This window comes from Coloeus monedula (assembly GCF_965178545.1).
Source record: "Coloeus monedula genome assembly, chromosome: 2".
Lineage (NCBI taxonomy): Eukaryota > Metazoa > Chordata > Aves > Passeriformes > Corvidae > Coloeus > Coloeus monedula.
Genome location: NC_138782.1, coordinates 26,053,029 through 26,076,399, shown reverse-complemented (window position 1 = coordinate 26,076,399; position 23,371 = coordinate 26,053,029). Strand labels below are relative to the sequence as shown.

General features: G+C 39.6%; 1 protein-coding gene across 1 annotated transcript in view; it reads left to right on the top strand.

Annotated features, from left to right (window-relative positions):
* HHAT (hedgehog acyltransferase) overlaps window positions 1-23,371 on the top strand; it is a gene marked incomplete at its 3' end in the record, with an annotated part of 146,915 nt that overhangs the window by 26,308 nt on the left and 97,236 nt on the right. Inside the window, exon 8 of the mRNA XM_082302942.1 lies at window positions 5,987-6,022. Coding sequence (XP_082159068.1) covers window positions 5,987-6,022 — 36 coding nt within the window. The remainder of the gene's footprint in view (window positions 1-5,986; window positions 6,023-23,371) is intronic.

Genomic DNA, 23,371 nt, shown 5'->3' with positions numbered 1-23,371 from the left:
AAATGAGAGCTCCAAAAACATCCTTGTATATGGCAAAAAGAGTCTACAGAAAAACGTTAAAATGTGACTTTAAAGGCTTGGTGCCCAAAAGTCTATTCTATAGTTTAGGTCATAGATAAATCCAAACAGATTGTTATGTTGGACTGGGTTGCATTTTTCATCAGGCGTCTCTCACTCTTCATTTGAAGAACTAATATTGCAACACAATATTCACAGTTTAAGTGAATATTTTCAGTTTGCTTACTGTGTTTATCTCTACTGCAAAATGTGCTGTGACAATTTAATTGTTGTTTTTCTGTTTGAAGTCATGCATTAGCTTTCTAAATAGTGCATTCAAGTATGAAGGCAGTTACGTCGTTTAGAAGAATTGTGCTGATTGTCACTGAAGAGACAAGCTTTACCTCAAACCTACACCTTCATAGCAAACTTGCAGAAAACTGAATGAATGCAAGCCATGGACAGGCAAAAGTGTCTTTTAAAAATATAGATTGCTTTCCCAGATGCTTATTTAATAATGAAGAGGATGGTGAATCATTTGGTAGCAGTCACTGCTTGAAAAATACTTATTCTGTTTGGTAGGCTGTACCCCTCCAGGGAATTTGCTTTAGCAAAGTTTTATAGCTCATTGAGATGTTAAATAATAGCACTTACAAAACCTGCATATAGACTTTGCTATCTGCTTTCCTGGTAGTAATCTAATTCTTCAGACAAGACTTTAAAATTGTTTCAGATTCACATTGCACACTTGTAATTATTTGAAATTTGGAAGCATTCATCTTTAAAGGATTGCCTGCTAGGGAGGCTGCCACAGGGAGCATTGGAAAAAACATGAGCAGATATAGGAGAATCCAGAAAAGTAGTTCTGGGAAAAAAGGGGAATTCTCTTTACAGTCTTTTTGGCATCCCTGCTGTAAGATATGGCTTGAGAAAGAGGAACAATGAAGCAACTTGAGTGCTGTGTCAGCGAAAGCAGCTGTTGTTCAATGACTCCTCAGTCTCCAGTGCAAAATATTCTGGTGTGGGAGAAACTCTTGGTCAGCAGCTCACTGGCTAAATGCCACATTTATTTGCAAAGACAGCTAATGGAAGTGCTAGTCTTGCAAACACTTCTGCAGTTAAGTGGGACAGGCTACTCTGAGGATGAGGGAATGAGTTTGACCTTCTAGTGTCAAGTTAAGCCACATTTTAAGAGGAAGAGCCAAGAACTGTTGTTGAAACATTGCAGCACCTACAGTGCTTTTTTTAAAGAAATGTTGAATACCTAGAGTACTGAAGCTGTAATAAATAACCCACTTGTTGGATTTCATCACTGCCATAAATGGCAGCTGGGCTGATTTGAAGAGATTTAAGTGCAATTATATTGTTTGCTCCAGCAAAGTCCTGTCCTGCTTATAGAAATTACACCATTCCTTTCTGCATTTAGAAGTGTTTGTGTTCAGTGGCAGCATGACTGTTTTTAAGGTGTCTGGGATATTTCTGTCTACAATGCAATGCAGTCTCTGGGTACACAGTGTCACATTTGCCTGTTTCCATCTACATTTCTAATTTTTTTTTTTTTTTAAACAAATGGCAAACTATCTACATAGGTCTACTCCCCTGAAGGTAGGCCCCAAAGTAAGAACCAGGCCACTACTTTATTTTGAGTGGTCTTGTACTGACTGCAGTGAGCATCTTTCTGCGGTCCATGGTTAGCCAGATGCTTCCCAGATTATGCTGCACATTGCATGATATGCTGTACTTTGTCTTCAGGAATAGTGTGCAGCCCAGCAGTTCTGGGGAGAACTGACAGAAAAAATAAGCTGTACTTGTTTTCTCTTCAGCACACAGCTTAAAAATATGGATGTACAAAATCAGAGTTGGGCAATTCAAATTATTGCAATTAGTTTCATAAAATATGGCTCTAGTAGCTGGCTTACTTTAAGTTGATTCTTACGATCTTGGCATGGACTCAGTACTTGCATTTTTTTATATCATTGTAAATCTGTGGGGACAAGATCTCACAATAAGACCTTGTGATGTCAGGGTCCTTTAGCCATCATACTGGAGTTGTGAATTGTAGTCTCTAACACAGCTAATGTGTAGCAGTTTTCATCTAGGCACCTGTGGAGTCAAGTCCTTAAATGCCATAGGCTGGCATAACTTGATTGAATATAAAAGCTGTGTACTAAAGGCTCACACAATTCCTCTGTTGAGGAACCAGCTTTTAGACTTCAGTTAAAGGAAGGCACAACTTTGTGGAAATTGTGATTATAAACAATCCACTGGATGCCATGTGCTTACAATTTTTAAATTTTCCCCCCATCATCTTTATTCTGAATGAAAATTTGGAGATATATTGCTGCATTATGCATTTAGTTTCCAGAGCAGAAACTGTATGTCTGAAATAATTTTGAAACCTCTGCCTGCAGTCATACATCTTTCTCCTGCAGGTACGTTTTCGAAGATTGTAAGGTTTTTGTTGGTTTAGTGTATGTATATTATTGGTCACCAATCTGTAGCTGATGTACTGGGAGAAGACAAGTTTGATTATGAGGGATTGTATGTGTAATGTTTTGTTGAATCGTATCAAACTAGAGCTTCCATGCTTAATAAAAGCATGAAAGTTGTGTACAGAACTGTGATTCAAAACTATCCTTCAGAGGAGCAGAATTAGGGATGCTTTTATAAAGAAAATTCTATCAAATTGTCTGCACTGTGTAACATGCTTATGAAATTCAGGTTAAATATATCTCCTCTTTATTGTTCCTTTGGCTAGTTAAGATTTTGCTCCCTTCCAAGGCTATTGCTATTTTGATAAACTAGATTTTACTTATTTCTCCAAAATTTGAAATACTGTATGCCTATTGACATTTGAGCAGTATAGAGAATTTAACTGGAAAATAATTCTTTACTCATATTGCTGTGGATATCCTTTCTTGTGTTATTTTAGATTTAAATAAAAATGTTTATTTTGAAAAATTATGCTCATTATAGGATTTCTGAAACTTACGTAACTGAGGCACCCTAAATTGCAAGAACTAGCAGCCAAATTCTGTATTTTGCAGGGAACTTCAGGATTTAACAAGCTGTGTGAAGTTGATTATAAACTTTGTTGTAATATTAAGTAAATGTGGACATATTTTATAGGCAGTAGATAGTCCTGTTAGTGTGCATATGGCAAGTCTAATTCTGTGCTGATTGTGGGGGACACTGCCATGTCTGATGCGTGGAGTCCTCTGATGTTGAAGGGATCACTATGAAATTTTTAGTGCAAATATAGTGTGATTATTTGTTCTTTTCTCATTTAATGAAGTTGCTTATTTCACCCCCAAGGTGCAGCCTTAACACTGCTATACAAACCCTCTTTACTCCTTTTTAACATTTCCATGTGAGAATGGAGGGATTAATTGCATCTACTAGATCTGTTTCCATTGCTGCTTCACTGTATTTTCACTTTACTTGTCAACTTAACTGCAGTATGTATTTAAATATGAACAAGAAGAACAGTCAAAAGCGTCTGTGGTAGTGTTTTGTCAAAACCAGTCTCCCATAATTCTTTCTTTCTTTCAGTGCTTTTGCCTTGCACAATGTTTGTATTCATTATCCCAGGTGTCTGTAGACAATATCCATAGCCTTAAGTAATGCAACGATTTCTCCCATTTACAATTTGAACTTGTTCAGCCAATACTTGCTTTTGGAACTAATCAATGGTTCTGTCTTGAGGTGTCTTTAAGATCTAGCTGCACACTCAGATGATGCTGTATAATCTCAAAATTCTGTTGGTCATAGTGTAGTTATATCTTAAATGACTGCTTACATTGTTTAGAATTCAGGATCTAGAGTAGACTCTTGAAATGCATCAGTACAAAATCAAACTGAATAATGGGCCCTGTCTATGTGTGCTGAATTATATCTAGTGAGGCTCTGATAATTTTTCCTTCTTGCTATTTATTCTAATAAATTGGTTCTATGCATGTTTATTTTTAATACTTATTAAAAATATTTCCAGGAAATATCCAATAGCTACAGCCCCTATGAAATAAACTTAAAAAACTTTTCTAATAGCAAGTGGTTTAGATATAAGTTTTATATAAACATATATGCTTTTTTAGGTAATGTTTTGGAAAGAGTGAAAAATGAGGGAAAAGATGGCGTTTCATGGCATCTACAGCAAACTGTCCTTGTTTTCCCGCCCTGTCTGAACCTAGTCTGCCTCAGTTTTGTCCACCCCAATCTCCTCCAGCTCTGATCTCAAGTTAGCAGCACCGTTCACTTTTCATGCTTTTCATGCCAAGTCCTTTGGCTTTTGGTTCAGTGGCAAAAGTAGTGATATTTTTATGTTCCACTGTCCTCAAGAAGCTTGGGGAGTGTGTGTCCCATCAGAGCCCGTAGCAGATTTGGTGATTGCCATGGAGAACAGCTGGGAGAGCTTGAAAAGATCAGCCTGGCTGAAGATGTGCAAGAGGGCTGTTTAGCATACAGCTCTCTTCAGAAACTATGCAAATTTCTTCTTCTCCCCATCCCAGCACAAACATACTGAGTGCATACAGACTGTGTCCAGCTCCAGTACAGAAGGGTGTCTGTACAACACAGAGTATTTTAGTGAAGAGAGAGAGCGCCAAAATACGGTATGTATCCAGGCAGGAGGAATGCAGAAAGATAACTGGATGCACTTCCTGCAGTTTAATTGCACAGTAATATAACAATAATATAAAAGGTGGAATGATTTCAGGAAAGGGTTGTGAAAAATACTGATTTAAGGCTGACAAAGTACATGTTCCTGGCAGGATGTTTTTCTGTTGCAAGGCAGCTTTTCAGTGAGAAATTCATTGCTCTCTTCTCTACCCTACTGAACAAGTGGACTTGCCTTTCCTTTTAAGTCCTAGAATTTCTGCAGCTCATTATCACTCTGCTGTTATCAGGATGCCATTAATTATCTGATGATATCTCTTGCTCTTTCAGTTAGAAAGCAGCACACTGCAAGCAGTACTGTTCAAATAAAACTGTGTTGTACACAAAATGACCAATTAGGTTTTTTGGAACAGAATGCTCAAGAGCTTGGTATATGCCAATGTTTTGTGTGTGTGTGTAATGTAAGCCCATTCCAGAGCAAGTCCAGCACTGGGAATAAGACACTTGCATGTCTCAATTGTGCCATTATGCACACAGTTAATGTGGGATTATATGGATAGTCCCATAAAGCTGGCACATACTCCATATATTAGGTAAATGTCTCAAATAGCAGATTACCTTCCTGTAGAGTCAAGGATTTGTTAGTACATTGTTCGTGAGCTTGGTTCTCCTGAGTTATCTTAGGAATGGAGGAAGCAGAAAAAGGGAAGAAATGCTGACAGCTACTGTCAGTGTATGTTGTTAGGGCTGAAGATTTCAGACATGGTTCTTGTAATTTAATGTGGTCTAACTTGTACTTGATGTCAGAAAGCCTCAAAGTTAATTTCCTTACCGATGTGAGAGGAACACACTTGCGAGGTCTGCTTCTTGGTATATTCTATATTTGAAGGAGACACAAGGGGATTTTTTTGATGATTCTGTATCATGGAGAGAATTCACAGCAGTCCCTTGCATTTTAGTGCAGTACAGAGCAGAAAAGGGGAAAGAGATTCCGCAGCAGTTTTGCACAGAGGATCTACTTGCATATGACAGAAAATGTGCTGATGACCAGGATGCTTACATTATTTCCAGTAACAGCATATGCGTGATTTGTGCTTTATGTGGGTTATAATACTCTGAATGTTAATACTTTACTGAATAAATACTCCAACAAGAGATTTGTGAGCTTTTTAACATGCACCTAACTCTTTTCACGTGATTATCATATTAAATTTCATGTGTTATTACAGAAAGGAAGTTGTGTTATACTTTTGCTCTTTGTTTAATCAATTCTAGTAACTGTATATTTGGTATTACTGTTTTGAAACACAGTGTTTGTACAATACTCAACAGAGTTGTATTTTTTTATAATTTGGTGGATCTCTTTTTCTTACAGAAGTTTTGACGTTGGGCTGCATCGCTTTCTGGTCAGGTAAGCTAATACTTATTTTGAATTGTATTTCCATATTGCTGTGGTTTAACCTCCGTTGGCAGCCAGGCCCACGGATGCTCACTCCCTGGAACGGGGTGGGGAGAGGATTGGAAGGGTAAAACTGAGAAGAGTCGTGGGATGATGTAACAGTTTAATAGGGAAGGTAAGAGCCACACACAAGCAAAGCAAAACAAGGAATTCATTCACTCCATCATGTGCAATGGTGTCTTGGGAAGACAAATGTCATGACTCAGAACATCTCCCAGCTGCTTCCTTCTTCCCCCAGCTTGATACGCCGAGTGCGACACCGTATGGTGTGGGATATCCACTGGGGTCAGCTGTCCTGACTGTGTCCCCTCCTCCCCTTGTGCACCCCTGGTCTACTTCTTAGTGGTGGTGTGAGGAGCAGAACAGGCCTTGACTGTGTATAACAAAAGCATCCCCATGTTTTCAGCACAAATCCAAAACACAGCCCCTTACTAGCTGCTATGAAGAAAACAGATCCTATCTCAGCAAGCGTGTTATAAAGCATTTCTGTTGTTATAAGTAAAAATCACTTTGTGAATTCAGTATTACTTTATACTTTCTATGGCAAGATCTGCTTTTGTCTTCTGTTTATTTATTAGCTTGAAAAACTTTAACTATTTGTCTTGGATATCTACCCAATGTCACTCTCTAATGAACTTCTAAAGGAAAACGTGACTCAGGAAATTTCAATGGCTGTGAAAATCTTAATTTTTCTTGTACTGCAGAAAAGCTTTTAAAAACTCTTTTATACTGGTAACTCTAGTACCTTCATACCTTGTAAAGAGGGCTTGAATTTTACAGAAAATTGGGAATGTGGAGTCTTATATTCTCAACAGAAAAATCAATTTATTCAATGCATGGAATGGACTGTGTTCTGAAGATGAATACGGAAAGTGGAATCGCTGTTCGAGTGCTTTGGTGGATGATACTTAGAGGGATGAAGCAATTAAAGCAGGGCACTTCAGCAAGAAAAGGGAGGTTAATGCATTTGAATTCTACACTGGGAAACTGGTTTTGCTGTTTAGAGTTTTTTGGGGGGGGGGCATAGTCACAGATGTTCACCCAGAATGTGTTTGCCTTCATTTTTAATAAAAAAGCTATTACCATCTACTGATCTTTACAAAGAAGTGTAGTGTGTGCTATGAAAGGTGAATTTTTCTGTAGTCTTTGGGCACTTAGAGAATTAATTCTATCAGTTATTTCATCCACTGGAATGGTGCAATATATCTATCAGTGAAGAACTCTACCTTGGAAGAATGAGCCCAGTATGTATGAGCCAGAGTGCTGTTTGGGTCCCACCATAAGCCTTTCCTTGAGATGACTTGCTGCTGAACTCTTTATTTTAGGCTACTTTGTCATATTTCCTGCATAAAGACTGTCTCAAACCTTCACACATGAGTCCTTGTGGCTTTAATGCAGTGTTTTTTGGCACCAGATATGATATCATACAAGCCTACATCACAAGGAAAATCAGGTTTGTTTTAAGGTTGCACAGGCCAACCCATTTCTCATAACCTTTGAGCAGTAGACTTTATAAGGTTAGGGTTATTTTGTGTATTTCTTTGTGTGTAACATTACAATGTTTAGCAGATAGCTCCCTTCACTGAAGGCATAGTGTCAATATTACTGAATGTACTTGTGTTTTAGAGTTCTTAGACAACTGAATATTTAAGTTCTGGTATCAGTGCTACAAAATTAGTTACATCTATATTTTGACAGGCAGATTCTGTTTGTAAATAATTACATAAGAAATGGAAATCATATTAAGACATGGCTTTAAATATGCTACTTTACAAAAGAGGTATGGTGCCTAAGAAGGTCTCCTGGGAATGCATACAGCCACATAACCAATAGTAGAATCATGGTAAGCATTAATGTACTAAGTTTGACGCCCTGGTGATGCTTCTGCCATAAAATATTTTCATTTGCTTCATACAAAGAATGTAGTAAGATATTTTTCCCTCATACAACATTGCTTTACATCCCAAGGAGATGCAGTATTTAAGTTGTATGTTTGCACGATCCTGGACTGCAAATAGCCATGGAATTGGCATTAGTTGAATGTCATCTTTGACTAATGTATCATTTTTTCAAAGCCAGCTGTGTCCTATGCAGTTGCTCATCTAACCTTAGCATAGACATTTTCAGCCTGTTATCTACCTCTGTTAACCAATTGGAGAACCATCATCTGCTATCTCTGTAGCTGTGCTGCTAAGGAGGAAGTCATTTTGCCTTCTGTTGTACTAGAATGAGTTTTGCTTGGTGTTTCCTTAATTAAAAAAAAAAAAAAAAAAAAAAATCCTTTTAGTAGATGATTTGGAGTAGGAAACAGACTTGGTGCTAATCTCTTCTGTTGGTCTGCCTTGTGAATTTTAGAAAGTTACTGCCTTTTTTTGCCTAGAGAGTCTCTGCTCCTGAGAACTTGCAGTTCATCTCCTGTGTTCATAAAGTATCTGTCACACATGTCATACTGCCCTCTTCACAGTTTTCATTTCTGTGTGAAATACCAACAGTAGGAAAGAATAAACTTGAACCCAAACAGACCTGAGTTGCAGGAAGCATTGAAAGTCTGTGAGCTGGGATTTGAAATGCACAAGAAGTTATATTGTTTTAAATATAATGATGCCACCCTGCCATGGAACAGGGAACCCAGTATGAAGCTTGCAAATATAAAATGCAGGGCCAGCAAAGCTAAATATAGTCTCTGCTAAAAGGACAATCTGCCTAATTAAATGCTGATGGAAGGAACTGGGACTGTATGTACTAGCCTGGCATACAGAGTCAGTGGCTTCCCCAAGTGAAGCATGGCACAAAGTTTTATAGAGAATTACAACTACACAGGGTTTTTTCTGTGTTCTTAGTAAAAAATTAATAGAAAATAATTTCTGTCCACCTGTCTATGTCTTGAACTGTGCTTCTGATACCACTTTTAAGATAGCTTGGAAAAGTTTTAGCAGTCCCGTATGTTCAGATGTACTATGGATAGGTACATATTATACTGCAATGGTTAATAATATGCTGTTTACTGGCTTGGACTGAACTGGATTCTGGGACTAGATTTTTAATTACTGCTTGCAAGCTGAAATCAGGTGGTGTCATGGAACTCATATTTGTGAAGATAAAGTGCAATTGAGTATATGGGTCTGGGTTTTGAACATTTGTTAGTTATACCATTGTATTTGAAACAAGGATCATGGAAACTCACCGGGGAAGGATTAGTACTTTTGTGATGAAAACTGGGGTTTGGTAGTAGTAATGAAAAATATACTACTATACCTGGAAGGTCATCTGCCTACTGTTTTCACACAATGATATAAAAGAATCTATTTGTTACTACTTTTGGGATTACCAAAATTATTAATTGTGTATTTAAATCACATGAGTACTATACAAATGTAGTAATATTTTTCCAGTGTGACTGCAGGAGAAACAAGCCTTTTTCTCCTAAATCAGAGCATTCTCAGAATGGAGCAATAGGTGTATTTTCAGATTTAAAAATATATAGAAATAGCCCTTAGTATAGCAGTTTAGAGGGGAAAGAGTAAGAGGCTGCCTGTTGCTCTTTGCTCACTGAAGCTATTTTATCTAGGCATTTCATCCAGTGCTGAGAACAGGGCATTGGATAAAATAAAATTGTGAACTTGTGGGAATATTTACTGTCCTGATGCCAAACAGTGCTTCCTTTAGGACAGCACTGATGAGGACAGTGGGGAAGAATGACAGTTCCTGCAGGCATGATTCTTTTGAAAAATCTCTATGCTTTCAGCTCTGCCGTGCCTTTGAAAAAGTGTGAATCATACTCATTTCAGTACAGATCTGGCTTTGAAGAGAGCTGCAGGACCACGCACCCCCAGTGTCTCTGAAAGGCTTCCATCTGTTAGCAGTGCTCTCAGCTCACCCCATGGTTTGCAATTACTTTAGCTTGTTTAGAGTTGCAGGTTATTTAGGTTAGCTTAGTTAGCAAAGGTACTCTGAATACAAAACTTGAAAACCACCTGCTTTTTTAGTTTTCTCAGGTAAAGCATGGCATAGTTTACCTCTAGAATCAAAATCTACTGTGTGGTGACCTCCACTGATTTTTAGTTAGGAAAAGGGCACCTCTGTGTAAGGGCAGAATGGTCCTATGGTGAAAGAGGGGATTATGGTCCTAACTAAGGTATGATTATGGAAGAAGAAATGGAAAAATCTGTTCATCATCTTGCTCAACTTCTGTATTACTTTGCTGTGGAATCCCATGGGATCCCTCATCTTCAAGCTGTCCCAAGCTGAAGAAATCTATACTCCTGCTTAAAAAAAAACCCACACAGATCTTTCTATCACTGTATTGAAAAAAACCCCACAAAAACAACTGGCTGAAAAACCCCAACACATCCAGAAAATTCCACAATACTAACCCCTGAACTTCTGAGCTTCCCCTTTCTCTTTAATGCACACAAGTCTTGGAGAGTCAACATGTGCTGCAGCAGTTCTCTAACTCCATTGCTAGGTAAGCTCGGTGGTGATTCTTGGCTCCAAGAGCTGGACACAGATTCTGTGTGAGGTTCTCTGTAGCACATGGCCTCCTCTGGGGAACCAAATACCACTGCTGCTGCTGTACAGTCTCTGCTGCTCTTTTGAATGTAGCTGCCCATAAAATACCATTGATCATCTAATATGCTGTAGCTGGGCTAGACAGCACAGTATTAATGAGATTCCATTTTCTCCAGCAGCATTGATAAGGGTATGTGGAAAGACACTTCTGCCTTTGAAAGTGCTAGCTATCCCAAGGATACATTCTTTTTTCTTTGTTTTGTCAAGAAATTTGACTTTTTGGTTCACTCTGTGTCCTGGATACCTAGTCAGCCTTCAAACATGCACAGCAGTCATAGAATCATACAATAGTTTTTATTCTAAGGGGCCACTAAGGATTGCCTAGGCCATCCTACCCTGGAGCATGTACGTACAGCTTCAACTAGGTCAGTTTGCTCAGCACCCTGTCCAACTTGACCTCAAATATTTCCAGGCATGAGGCATCTACTGCCTCTCTGGGCAACTTGTTCCAATGTTTCATCACCCTAATTGAAATAAAAAAATTCTTCTTTCCCTCTGTTTGAATCTGCCCTCTTTTAGCTTAAAGCTATTACCCCTTGTCCAATTGCAGCAGGCTTTATTCGACATGTTGTCCCCATCTTTCTTATAGGCCCCCCTTAAGTCTTGAAGGGTTGCATTAAGGTCTCCCTGGAGCCTTCTCTAAGCTGAACAGTCCCAACTCTCACAACAGTGTGTGCCCAAACTGTCTTCTGAAGCAAACCACAATGTTTTCCCAAGAAAAAAAGTATGTGTCTGGTTCTAGGGGTCCTTCACACCAATAGGCCACTTGTTTCTGATAGATGGTGTGGATAAAAGTGTACCAGTTTTGCTGTCCTGTGGCCTGTGCAGTTACCTCCTAGTTCCTTAGTAGTTTGTACCCTTGGGACTTCTCTTTTCAGGCTGTTACTTCAGTCAGCATGTAACCTCATGCCATAAAAAATGGCCCCAGTGCTGCGCTCACCTTCCTTCAGACACCTTGAGGAAAACGTGGTGCCCTAAGGAGGAATTTTTGCACTGTGTGAATTTGGCTGGTCTATTCCAAATGAGGTTAATCCTGACCAGTATTGCTAAAGCTTTGTACTGCTTTCCCTGAAAGCCCTGGATGACTGATAGGAGCAGATCTATTTGACTTCTGTGTGTATGTGTGTCTATGGGAGACCTGCTGAGTAAACAATACTCTTTTCTTTAGTATAACTTGTGGTATGTCTATGACAATTTTATGTATCTGTCTCATTTTTCTCAGTTGGATCAGTGCTGGCACAAAGGTGCTGTATTGATTAACCAGAAAAGTCTCTGGATGAAGGAAACCAATTTTTATATATATCTGTAATCATCAAAATAATGTAGACTGTAAAAACTGCCAATGCTGCAAGGGATGCACTGCATCATTCCACTTAAATCCACTGATAGGCTTCCTGGGGAACGATCCAGTGATGCTGGTAATTTGTTCGTCATGTGCAGGTAGGACGACTGTGTGTAGGATATGTGTAACTGCTGTACTTGAATTCTCTTCTGGCTCACTTCTGCCTCCAATCCCTAGCCTTTAAACAAAACAAGGGGACTGGTAGAGTATGTGACTCTAGTAAGTATTCACTAGTCTTGAATTCCTTGGATCTCGGTACTCCTCTGGAGCAGTACAGATAAAGCCGGTGGAAATAGCACAAGCGGTGTTTTCAGTCAGGAGTGGCCCGCTGTGGTACAAGGTTCTAGAGCAGACTAACACAGAAACAGGCTGTTTCCAGGTTTCATTGCAAAAACATCCCTTGGGAGAAGAAAGACCACTGAAATAATGTCTCCTTAGCAAAGGAGCAAAGCACAAAAGGTGATTCTTGCAATCTTTGGGAATCTTGTGATGTAAATGTGACGTGCTGGAGACAGCTTTTGTAGAGACTTGAAATTTTGTGGTTGTTAGTATATATTAAACCTAAAAATGTAGTCTTGTTGGTAATAAACACAATTGTAATAATCAGCCGATGTGATTGAATTAGTTTTGTGTCTAATTTATATTTCATTTTAAGGTTAAAGCATTTATTTCATTGCTGTGAAGAGGTAGTGGTATTAGCTTAGAGAATTCTCTCTTGCTTTCAATATGGGGCCTTAGGGTTTCTGCAAAAATAATTTTAAAGTTTTAAAACATGAGAGAATAGCAGCTAATCCATCCATCCATGCATGGAGAAGTTGAAAAATATAGCTCTTTTTATAAAATACTGCAGTTACATCCAGCTGCATTGCAGACTCCTGTGAGCTCTGCTTTCAGATGCACTGGAAGTTTTGCCATGTCTGCTGTTGTTTGCAATTTTTGAATGGGTCAGCACTGGTCTAAATGTGTTCTGTTGAAAGCAGTAATAAGAGCGAAGTGGTTAATAAAAAGAAAACAAAAAAACCTCAATAAAAACCAGCAGGCTGGATAGTGCTTGGAATCTTTTAAAATGTTTCAAATTTTAGACCAACGTGACCGCTGCTAGAAGTCCATAATTAACTCCTGTGGGTTGCATTGGGAGGCTCTGTGACTGTTCTCCTGTGTGTGTATTGAGCACAAGTGTGAACTGTACACAAGTGACCGTGATGTATAAAATCAGTTGAGGTGTCTGTCTTAGCATGGGACAGTGTCCAAGATACCCTGTTTGTTTTAAAACAACCCAACCTTAAAAACTTGATGAAACAGTAAGAAAGGCTGAGTGCTAAATTGCTTCAGAGCAATTGTGGTCTCTCAGGTGCCTTCTCAGAATGAAACCACCTATTTTTTTAAAAAAGCAAACAATCTGTTGTTACATAATGAATTAGCATTGAGCATGTTACAAAAATAAGGCTGGGGTTTGTATAAACAAAACTGAATCTTTATGTAAATGTTATGTAAATATGACATTTAACTTAAACTGTTGGAGTGGGGAAGTCGGGATTAACAATGTACAGATCTCATCATGTTTATGTGTCGCAACTGTGAATTAAAACAGTTTGTTATTTTTGTTGCAGGGTATTTGAGTTACTATCTGTAAGAAATACACTGTGAAATGTGAAATATTTAAAGATTCATTTCATGCTACTTTTAAATAATTTTACTGAGTCTTTTAACGGAGTGGCATCAAAGGTTGCATTTCAGTGTATTGGAAGAAAGTGTGTGCCCAGCATATTGAACCACCTGTGATTTTAAGGATTCTCAGTTTATTCTTCGTGTAGTCCAGGAAGTTGTGTCACAAGAACTTTTTGTCCCTAGTTGTAAGTGCCAGAATTTGGCTGGAGTTTACATGTGATTTCAGTCTGAGGGACTTTGCATCTTTTATAGGTGAAGCAATCAGTATTTCAGAGTCACAAAAGCGAATACATAAAAAATATTATTGTTACGTAAGAAATACCTTTTATGTATTACTTCAACTTCCACCACACACTTCTAGTTAAAACTAAGCATGTACAAAGTTTCATATGAGTATAAACTTACAGAAATCTGCTTAATTTTGTTTGCTTTTTGATTAATTCTTTTGTCTTTTACCCTTTTAACGTTGTCCTTTCTTTTCTTCTCGTGGTCCATATTTGTGCTTTAGCATGATTACAAATAGGAGGATGGGGATGGTACGAACTTCAAAGTTATTCTGTGTTTTAGACGTGTTTCAGAAACCCACATGCTCTTCATAGTGGAATTGTTAAGATGTAGACCAGAACCAGAAAAAAATAGGATGAAAAGCGTGCTCTTCTACTCCAGCTTCTGGTAAATTAGTCGTGTGCAGCCCAGTAAATGACGTCGCAGCCAGCACATGCCTCAGACTAATCTGTCGCCGGCCCTGCTGCTGCTGCTGCTGCTGCTGAGCTTGCCGTCCATCCCCCCGCCGAGAAAGGGCCGTGTGATGAACCTCCCGCCCAGTGCACCCTGCCGCGTGCGGGAGAAGATAAATCCCTCAGTGCCGATGGCTTTTCCCTTTGTGCCTGGCGGTCCCGGGCAGGAGCGGCGCGGCTGCCCAGGGCCCCCGGCTGCTGTGTCGCGCTGCCGCCCGGGGGCGCTCCTGCCCCGCCCGCTGGCCCGGGCCGGCCGAGTCCTGCGGGAGCGGGGGCGCCGGGAGCTGCCGCCGGCAGCACCCCCGGGCTGCGCAGCGTGTCCTCTGCGCTCGCTTCGCTGCTGCCCGGCTGCGCCTGCAGGGGATGGGACTTCGCTTTCTCTAGAACGTCTTGGGGAATGGCATGGGAGTCCGTGAGGCTGCTTGTGTGTTTTTTGGAAGATGGTCCCGTTTTACAAGAAGATGCAGTCTGTTATACAATCTCCTCTACTTTTGTGCCTTTTCTTCCTGAAAACACCAGATCAGACAGGACGTAGTTCATATAACATACGGGATTTTAGGAAGAGCTGCTCAGCATAACCTATCTGGGTTAGCACCAGAGAATACAGAATGATTCCCTTTATCCCTGTGGGCAGGGAAGCTTGCATGCCTTTCTCTTCCTTGGCTACTTTATTGTGTGGAATGTTGTGGAGGCTGGAGTGTTCTGAATCCTTTCCTGAAGATCATGGCTGTTTGGCTCATCTTTGTGTTCAGTGTCAGCTTGCTTCACCTTGCCTGAGCCTAGAAGCACATTTGAGGTGGTTGTGATACAGCTTGTCAAAGCAATAACCCTTTAACTTCAACGCGAAGTTGTAAGCTACAAAGGTTTCTCACGCTGTGATATCTGGATAGAACATCATCAGGTGTGTTATTGAAATAGAGAGCATCCTTCTTTAATGGCCAAACAGCAGTGTCGGGCAGTTTCAATCCGATCGATACCCTGGTAACCCACGTAGTTGTTAGTACACATTCTGCTCTCAGTCCTTATCTCCAGTACTTGGTTCTAGGTTCTCTGAATAGTCCAGGAGAGTTTATAGAGTTAAGGCAGTCTATGAGTTTAAACATCTATCTGAGAGCAAGGTGCAAAGAGAGAACATGAGAAACAAATCAAAAAGAGGAGAGGACAGGATGAAGCAGGAGGTTTGGTAACTCATACCTAGTTACCCCTAGGTCAGGTAGTTTTAGAGTTTGTGTGGAGGTGAAAATACTTTGAGATACCTGAGTGGAGGCATCAGACCTTGGTACCAGTGTATCTATCTGTCTGAAGGAGTATTGATTTCAGTAGCCCAAGCACAGGACTTGACTCAGTTATTTCCATCACTGAGAGCAACACTGGTGTGTTTGGAGCTGTAAGCAGGTAAAGCACACTGTTTAAAAGTGCTGCCTGTGTGGGATGGGAGGCGTTTAGTGATTGTCAAGCTGAATAAGATACCCTATTGAAAGCCATATTCTCTCTGGATTGATGCCTAAGTAAGTGGTGTATGGAATTACTGCGTGCAACTTACAGGCCACCAGTGTTACAGAAGGCTCTGGAATCCATCTGCAGAGATGGATGCTGTTCTGGCTGACCAGTGGTACTGTGATGGGAGGTGCAATTCCAGCTTCACTGTGGACTGTGGGAATTTAGTAAGATCCAAATTTAACCCTGAAGATCTCCATGTTTTTTCTTTTCATAGATGAAGCAGGATAATGGTCATCCTTTGTAAAGTACTTTCAGATCTATGGATTAAGAATGCTGTGTAAGAGCTCAGTGATGTTTAGTATAAGCACTTTATGTAACATCAAGAACAGATGATAAAACAGGACAGGAAGTAACTATTGGATTTGGACTTGTTCTATCACAGATATGAATTTAGGGTCAAAAAAGGAAATAAAGGGATTTCAGTCTGTGTGTGCTCTTAATTGCATATAGTTAGGTGCGTTATATATGTAGATAGGAAACTAGTAAAAAGTGATCTTTTAAGCAGGTAAAATTAAGAAAATATGTATAAAACATGCAAGTTAGCATCTTTGCAAATATATATTGTTTATGGTGTGCAGTTTAAGGGGAAACACTCATTTCCTAGCGCATAAAGAAATTAGGCTATGCAAATCAAAATTGCATGCAGACTTCCATCTTCGAGGTGATAAATAATTGGGTAGATTTCATACTTTTGAAGGGATGAAGGGTCAAAAGCTTCAGGCTTCTGTTTATCTTACTGTCTGAAATAAGTGAGTAAAATAACATGCTGTAGGCTTCTTATTCTATCCCCAAAATGTAATTGCAGAACTTCCATGCAGTGCTGAAGAATGAGCTAAGGTCATGGCAACCAGAGGATAATTCTTACTGTCAGCTGTCATACAGTTCTTGCTTCCTTTGTCCTGAAGAAGATTTATCACTTTCTTGCAAGCTACATAGCTGAATACTTGAAAAGTTGACTCCACTTTCCAACCAGCCTCTGCTGCTCTGTTCTGTGTGAACAGCAAAATGCTGTATCCTTGCCTGAGTTACATGATGTAACCCCAAACTTCAAAAACCCCATTAAATAAAGAATTCCACCTTGACTGATGTAAAGAGAATCAGGATGTATGAGTACTAAGTATTGCTCTACAATTTTTTGTGAATACTAATGTTATGTAATGAACATTATCTCCTGTAGCTATAGGGATAACAGTATTCCATGTGCTAGTGCTTTCAGAGACTGTTGTGGTAGATTTAGAGATTATTTAAAATGTGTCTAGCATTTTGGTACAATGAGTTGCTTTTCAAATCTGGATTAGACTACTGCTCTGAAAATAATAAATATTGGACATTTGCTAGTGAAGCACAGTACTTTCAAATACTGCCTTCAATTTTTTGACCAGTGATAAGCAACTGACATTAGAATGTAAAGAACAGTAGTGTTTTTCTTTGAGCTCTGCCAAACTCATATATGTGTGTGTGTATATATATGTAAAATGTCTTTCCTAGATGGCTGGAAATGGAGAGTCAAAACAGACCATGACTTGCTCAAGTGAATGTTCTAATTTGAATGCTCTCAGAGTGTAGGAATGACTCAGGAGCAAATCTTGCTCAAGAGTAAGCTAAGTAGAGTTGATCCTGCCATGGAGAAGAGATTAGCTGATCTCTGCTAAATTCACAGATTGTCTTACAGAGTAAGTGCGTTCACTGATGGGAATTTTTGCAAACACAAAGCAACAGTGAAATACAGAAGTTTGCCTGTACGATGGGAGACAGGCTGATAGTGTTTAAGCTACACAAGTTTCCAGGACACTCCTCAAGCACAGCAGGAAAAATGTTGCTTCTTAGAAAAAACTGTCTGTCTCTGAATGTTATGTAAGTAGATTATACCATGCTGCTTGAGTCACCATCCCTGGAGGTATTTAAAAAACATGTAGACCTGGTTCTTAGGGACAAGGTTTGATGGTGGACTTGGCAGTGTTAGGTCTATGGTTGGACTCGATTATCTTAAGAGTCTTGTACAAACTAAACAGTTCAATGATTCTAATTAGCAGATTTTGTTGAGATCAGTACTGCAGGACTGCTGTCACTCTTGGAGTGAGCTGTGGTGCTGTGTGATGGCTGTGCATATGGGACCTAAGGCCAAGTGCTGCCTCTTAACTGAATGAGGTTGATATCCAAATACCAAGAACTCCAAAATACCTCCAGAATTTTCCATGCTGGGTACTCTGTATAGAACTTCTGAGCTTTTGATGGCGTGTCTGGAATCTTCCCGATACTAATGGTACCACAGTTACTTGTCTTTCCTCCCCCAGGCAATAAGAAGCCTAATTCAAGTGAAAGTTTATAGGATATAAAAATGACCTGATTTAGATGACATTTTTGCTTTCAAAGTGCTGTTATACAGAATTAACCTTTCATTTACGGTGATGACTCAAGCTAAGAGGAACTTCTTTTGCATTAGAAGTAAATTATTAAAACTGCAACTGTTGAAATGGGTAGTGCTGGAGAGCAACCTTTGATGATCAGTAAATTTTAGCTGATAGCCAAGCAAGAGCTTTTACTTACTGCAGTTTTATCCCTGGTTTTAAGGCGAGGCATCATCTTCTACTGAAAATCAATTACTGATGAAATGTTAGTAAATGAACTTGGGTCAAGGGCTTCCTCCCTGCACGTAGGGGTTTGTGCTATATAATGTACCTGATAGCACCAGTAGTGAGTAGATGTCAGTGTGTCTTAGGGCTCTGCTGGACAGTCAGCTGTCGAAACAGACATGACATATGGTGGGAGCTTTCTGTGATGTAGATCTTAATAAATATTTCATTTCTTCTTGTTTATAGTGTCTTGTTTAGAAACTATGTAAACAGCAAAATGGGGATGGTTAACCAAGTAGCCATGGAAACCTGTTTTGTCCTCTTTCTCTCCCTCTCTCTGTGGAAACACATTTCAACGATAGTTATGATTTCTTGCTGTCACTGCGATTTGAACTGGACTCACAAAATAACTCACAAAAAATTGTGGTTTAAGTTGTTGGTTATCTAGTGGACAACCGACAGGCCAATATTTGTATGATCAGCGTAAAGAGGGATTTTGTGTTCATTCTCTTTATGTGGAGTAGCACTGCAAGAATAGAGTACATGCCTCCAAATAACTGTCTGTAACACTAGTAGCAAGCTGGACAAAATACACTTCTGCATTTCTGAAAAATTGGTTTTCTGACTTATGGTTTAAATATTTAGTAGTGTTTAAATTGGGAATGATGTGTTTCATACTTTTTGGATGATACAGCCTGTTGTCAAAATACAGGTAGCTTTCACAGAACAACCATCTCTGCATCTACAGAACTGACAAAAAGGAATGTGAAAGGAAATAATGTTTTATATTTAGAAATCTTTAGGCTTCAACATTATAAGTACTGGAAAAAAGACCAGTGTAAGGGGTAATTTAACTTTCTAATTAATTCCTCACAAAATAACAATTGCCAATAGAGAATACATATTTTCTATCATCTGAGACAATTTTAAGAAACAGATAAGTGTGATAAAATTTGGTGTTAATGCCTCAGATTCATATTTTAATTCTGGACTATTATTTCAAGATGATTCTCTGTATGTTAGCATAACAGTAATTAAGCTTAAACTCAGCAGGAAGGGTAAGTGTTCTTTAGTTTTTGTCAAATGAAAAAACTGTTTGAGTAATTTAAAAACAAATTACTTCCTTGGATTAACTTTGTTTCAATGATTAGATACAATGTGACATCTATTAACTGGATGCCTTTACTGCCACTTGACTTACTTGAAGTTGGGGAATAACTTCTAGTCATGCACCAGTGGTCTTTTGGTTTATTGCAGTACTGCTTGTCCTGCATTCATTCTGGTTTTAAGAATAGCTGTTGCCAGGTCTTCCATCACTTTTTGTCTCTGCTTTTATGGGCAACAGTCCTAGTTCATTGGGATACCCACCTCTGGAAGATTTTCCCTGCCTTCTCTGGTTCCAGATTCCAGAACTGAAGGTTTGTTGGTGTTTTGAACTGTCTGATCAGAGCTTTGCATGACTCAAGAGCAATGGTTATGGAACAAAAGTTATAATGAATAATTTCGCAATTTCTCATTAATGCTTTTGCCTTTTTGTTTCGTGGTAGCACAGGACATTGTCTTATGCAGGTTTTCTGCTGCCTACAGGACTTGTTATAACAGGTAGTATTTAAACCCTGACTTCAGGTTAAGGAATTTCACAGAAACTATCAGTATTTCACTTCTGTATGAAAGATCAGCCTTGATGGGACAAAGTGTTTTGTACAGCAGACAGAAATTGCCCCTGCAGACCAATCTTCTGTTATTTGTACTTTCCTGTAGATGTGATCTGCAAGCTTTCTTTCAGTTTTTGATTCTCAAAAATTAATAGTGACAAGTTAGCACAGCTATAACTTAAGTGAAAAGTTGTGATTGAATTGTCTCTGATTGAAGGGTCTGAAGCATAAGTCCTATGAGGAGCAGGTGAGAGTGCAAGGGTTGTTCAATCTGGAGAAAAGAAGGCTCAGGAGAGCCTTCCACAACTTACTGCCTTCCACAGCTATCTGAAAGGAGATTGTGGCAAGGTGGGGGTTGGTCTCCCCACCAAGGTGACAAGTGACAGGAGAAGGGGAAATGGCCTCAAATTGTACCAGGGGAGGTTCTGGTTGGATATTAGGAAAAATGTTCTTCACTGAAAGCGTGGTTAAGCATTGAAACAGACTCCCCAGGGAGGTGATTGAGTTGGCATCTTTGAAGTGTTCATGAAACAAGTGAACATGGCACTTCACAATATGGTTTAGTTGACAAGGTGGTGTTTGGCCAAAGGTTGGACTTGATGATCTTGCCAGTCTTTTCCAACCTAATGGATCTATGATTCTTTGAAATTCTGGTCACAATCTGTGTAGAAGGTTTATGGTGTGTGCCAGAACTGCAGATGTAACACAGTTATATGACAATTGCTCAAAGAAGATGTGATCTTATTTATGTCACCAAGTTAAAAGACATTTTGGTGCTAGGAGGGAAGTTGCCTGTTTACAGAACATTAACCTTTGTTGCTTTTTAGATAGTGCTTAGGGAGTGGTGTAAAGGTCAAAGGCATAGAGCTCAAAAGGGGGTTTCAGAAAGTGAGTGTCTAATACCATACATGCCCTCTGTCCCACTCAAAATTATTTTTGTGCCTAACATTGCTGTTTTCAATGTGGTTTTTTTTCTTCCTCTTGTATTGAAGTGGGGAAAGACAAAAACTTGGTCCACCTCAAACTAAGAGCAGTGACCAAGGTTTTATGAAGTGCTGTTGTGTGCATAGAACAAGTCAATGGGGAAGCCCTGAAATTATTCTTCTCAAATTTCTTCCCCCTTAACAAAAGGCTCAGAAAGCAATTTTCAGGCAGGAGTGTCTCACTTCAGCTGAGGGTGTCTCTGAAGAGTTCAGAAGTAAATTACAAAAATAATGACAGCTTTCATTAAGATGTTTCAGCTGTGGAGGTGAATGTGTAGGAGGTACAATCTTTTGCTAAAGCTGTAGGAGCACAGATCATTCTGAGGATCAAACTGACAAATTATTTAATCACAGAAAGCTGACATATCTTTGTGCTGGTTATGATCAGTGTCCTGGATGCAGCTGCGTCTTGATGAGGTCATTGTGATTTCACTGAAGTAGGACAGACCTTCCAGAACCTGCGCAGGGTGGTCACGGCACCCTGACTCTTCTCATGTGTCCTATGGATACACTTGAGGGCAGAGTAGGAAACATTGTTATGAGTTACTTTGTAGTTACTAAATATTTAATCATCAGTTCGCAGAACTGATCTCTTGACATTTTAATTCCAGTTACTAGTGATAAAATAACTTTTTTTTCAAGCATGGTAACATGAATAACTGTTTGTATGTGTGAGTAAGTTTTAGTCCACTTTCTTCTGAATCATGGAACCATTTAGGTTGGCAAAGACTGACCTCCAAGATCATTGAGTCTGACCCTTGATCACTCACCATGTTGTCAACTAGACCATAGCACTAAGTGCCATGTCCAGTCATTTCTTAAAGACTTCCAGAGATGGTGACTTCACCCAGTGCTCTGGGCAGCCCATTCCAATGCTTGACAACCCTTTCTGTGAAGAAATTCTTCATGATTCCCACCTGAACATCCCCTGAAATCACTTTATTCGAGTAAAGTGTTTTTTTTTCCCTCATTATTAAACAGCAAAGTTATTAATACTGTTATGCTGGGTCAGCATTTTGTGCTTTGGCTTTTTTTGTCCTCGTAACATATAGCTTCAGACCTTAAAATTATATCTCTTCCAAAAGATCATGTTTGTGTTGAGATCAACAGACTTTGTTCTGTTTTATAGAAATAAAGGTTTTGCTTCTCTATGAAAAACTGCATGATTTTAGCTCCTGATACTGCCCCCAAGAACTGCTGATGCAAAAGTCTGCCCAGAGGTGCATGCAGAAGGCCCTAGTTTTGTTAGAATGATTATTTAAAAATAAATTAGCAGTCAAAATATCCCATTGTTTAAACTTGTAAGTCCTCTGAAGACTAACAATGAAATTAGTATTTGCACCTCTTTTAAGCCTTCTTTTGATGTCTGAGTTCAGTAAGGAGCTCTTTGCTCTCACACACTGCTTTTGCTTAATTTCTTATTTGTAAGGATGGACCTTTCCTGAGCTTGGAGGAGGTGATGCCTGAATATCAACCAGCTTTCCTGGATCCCTCTTCTCTCCAGAGCTACATCCCATGAGGTTCTTATAAACAGATCTCTGGAAAGGATGGTGTTTGCTCTTCTGAAATCCAAGGCTGTGGTTCTGCTTACTGCCTTGCTCCCTCCTCTCAAGATGCTGAAGCTCATCATCACATGGTTACTGCAGCCCAGGCTGCCTGTGACTTCCCTCTCTCTGTAAGTACAAAGTCCAGCAGAACACCTTTCCTTGCTGGTTCCCCATGCTGGGAAGTTGTCGTTAAGGCACTCCAGTGCTGCATTGCCGAGTGCTGCTGTGGGATCGGGAGGTCTGTAACAGAGACCCAGTACAGGGACACCCATCCCCAGGCACAACTCTATGCACTCCAGCTGCTCTTTCACAGGGAACAAGTCCCTGTCCAGGCCTTCCCATGCTGTCCTTCCCACAGAGTCTGTATCCATCCTTCACAGCGCTCCAGTCGTGTAACTGCACAGAGACTTCTGGCTCCTCCTGTTTGTTCCCCACGCTGCCTGCATTGGAGCAGAGGTGTTTCAGAGAGCCACCCAAGCATGCTGAGTCCCCACAGCAGGCTTGAGAGCTTTCACCAAAAGATCATTCCCCATTTATTGCTGTCTTTTGAACAAAATATAAATTATATAGAGATGTGTGTTAGTAGCCCTGAAACAAATTACAGAAGCATTTTAAATCAATACTCTTTGTTAAATGTGTCTCTTTCTTTTTCCTACATTTTAATTTATGATCAACATTAAGGAGGCGTGGGGTTCTTTGTCTATGTAATCAATTTACAAAATTATGT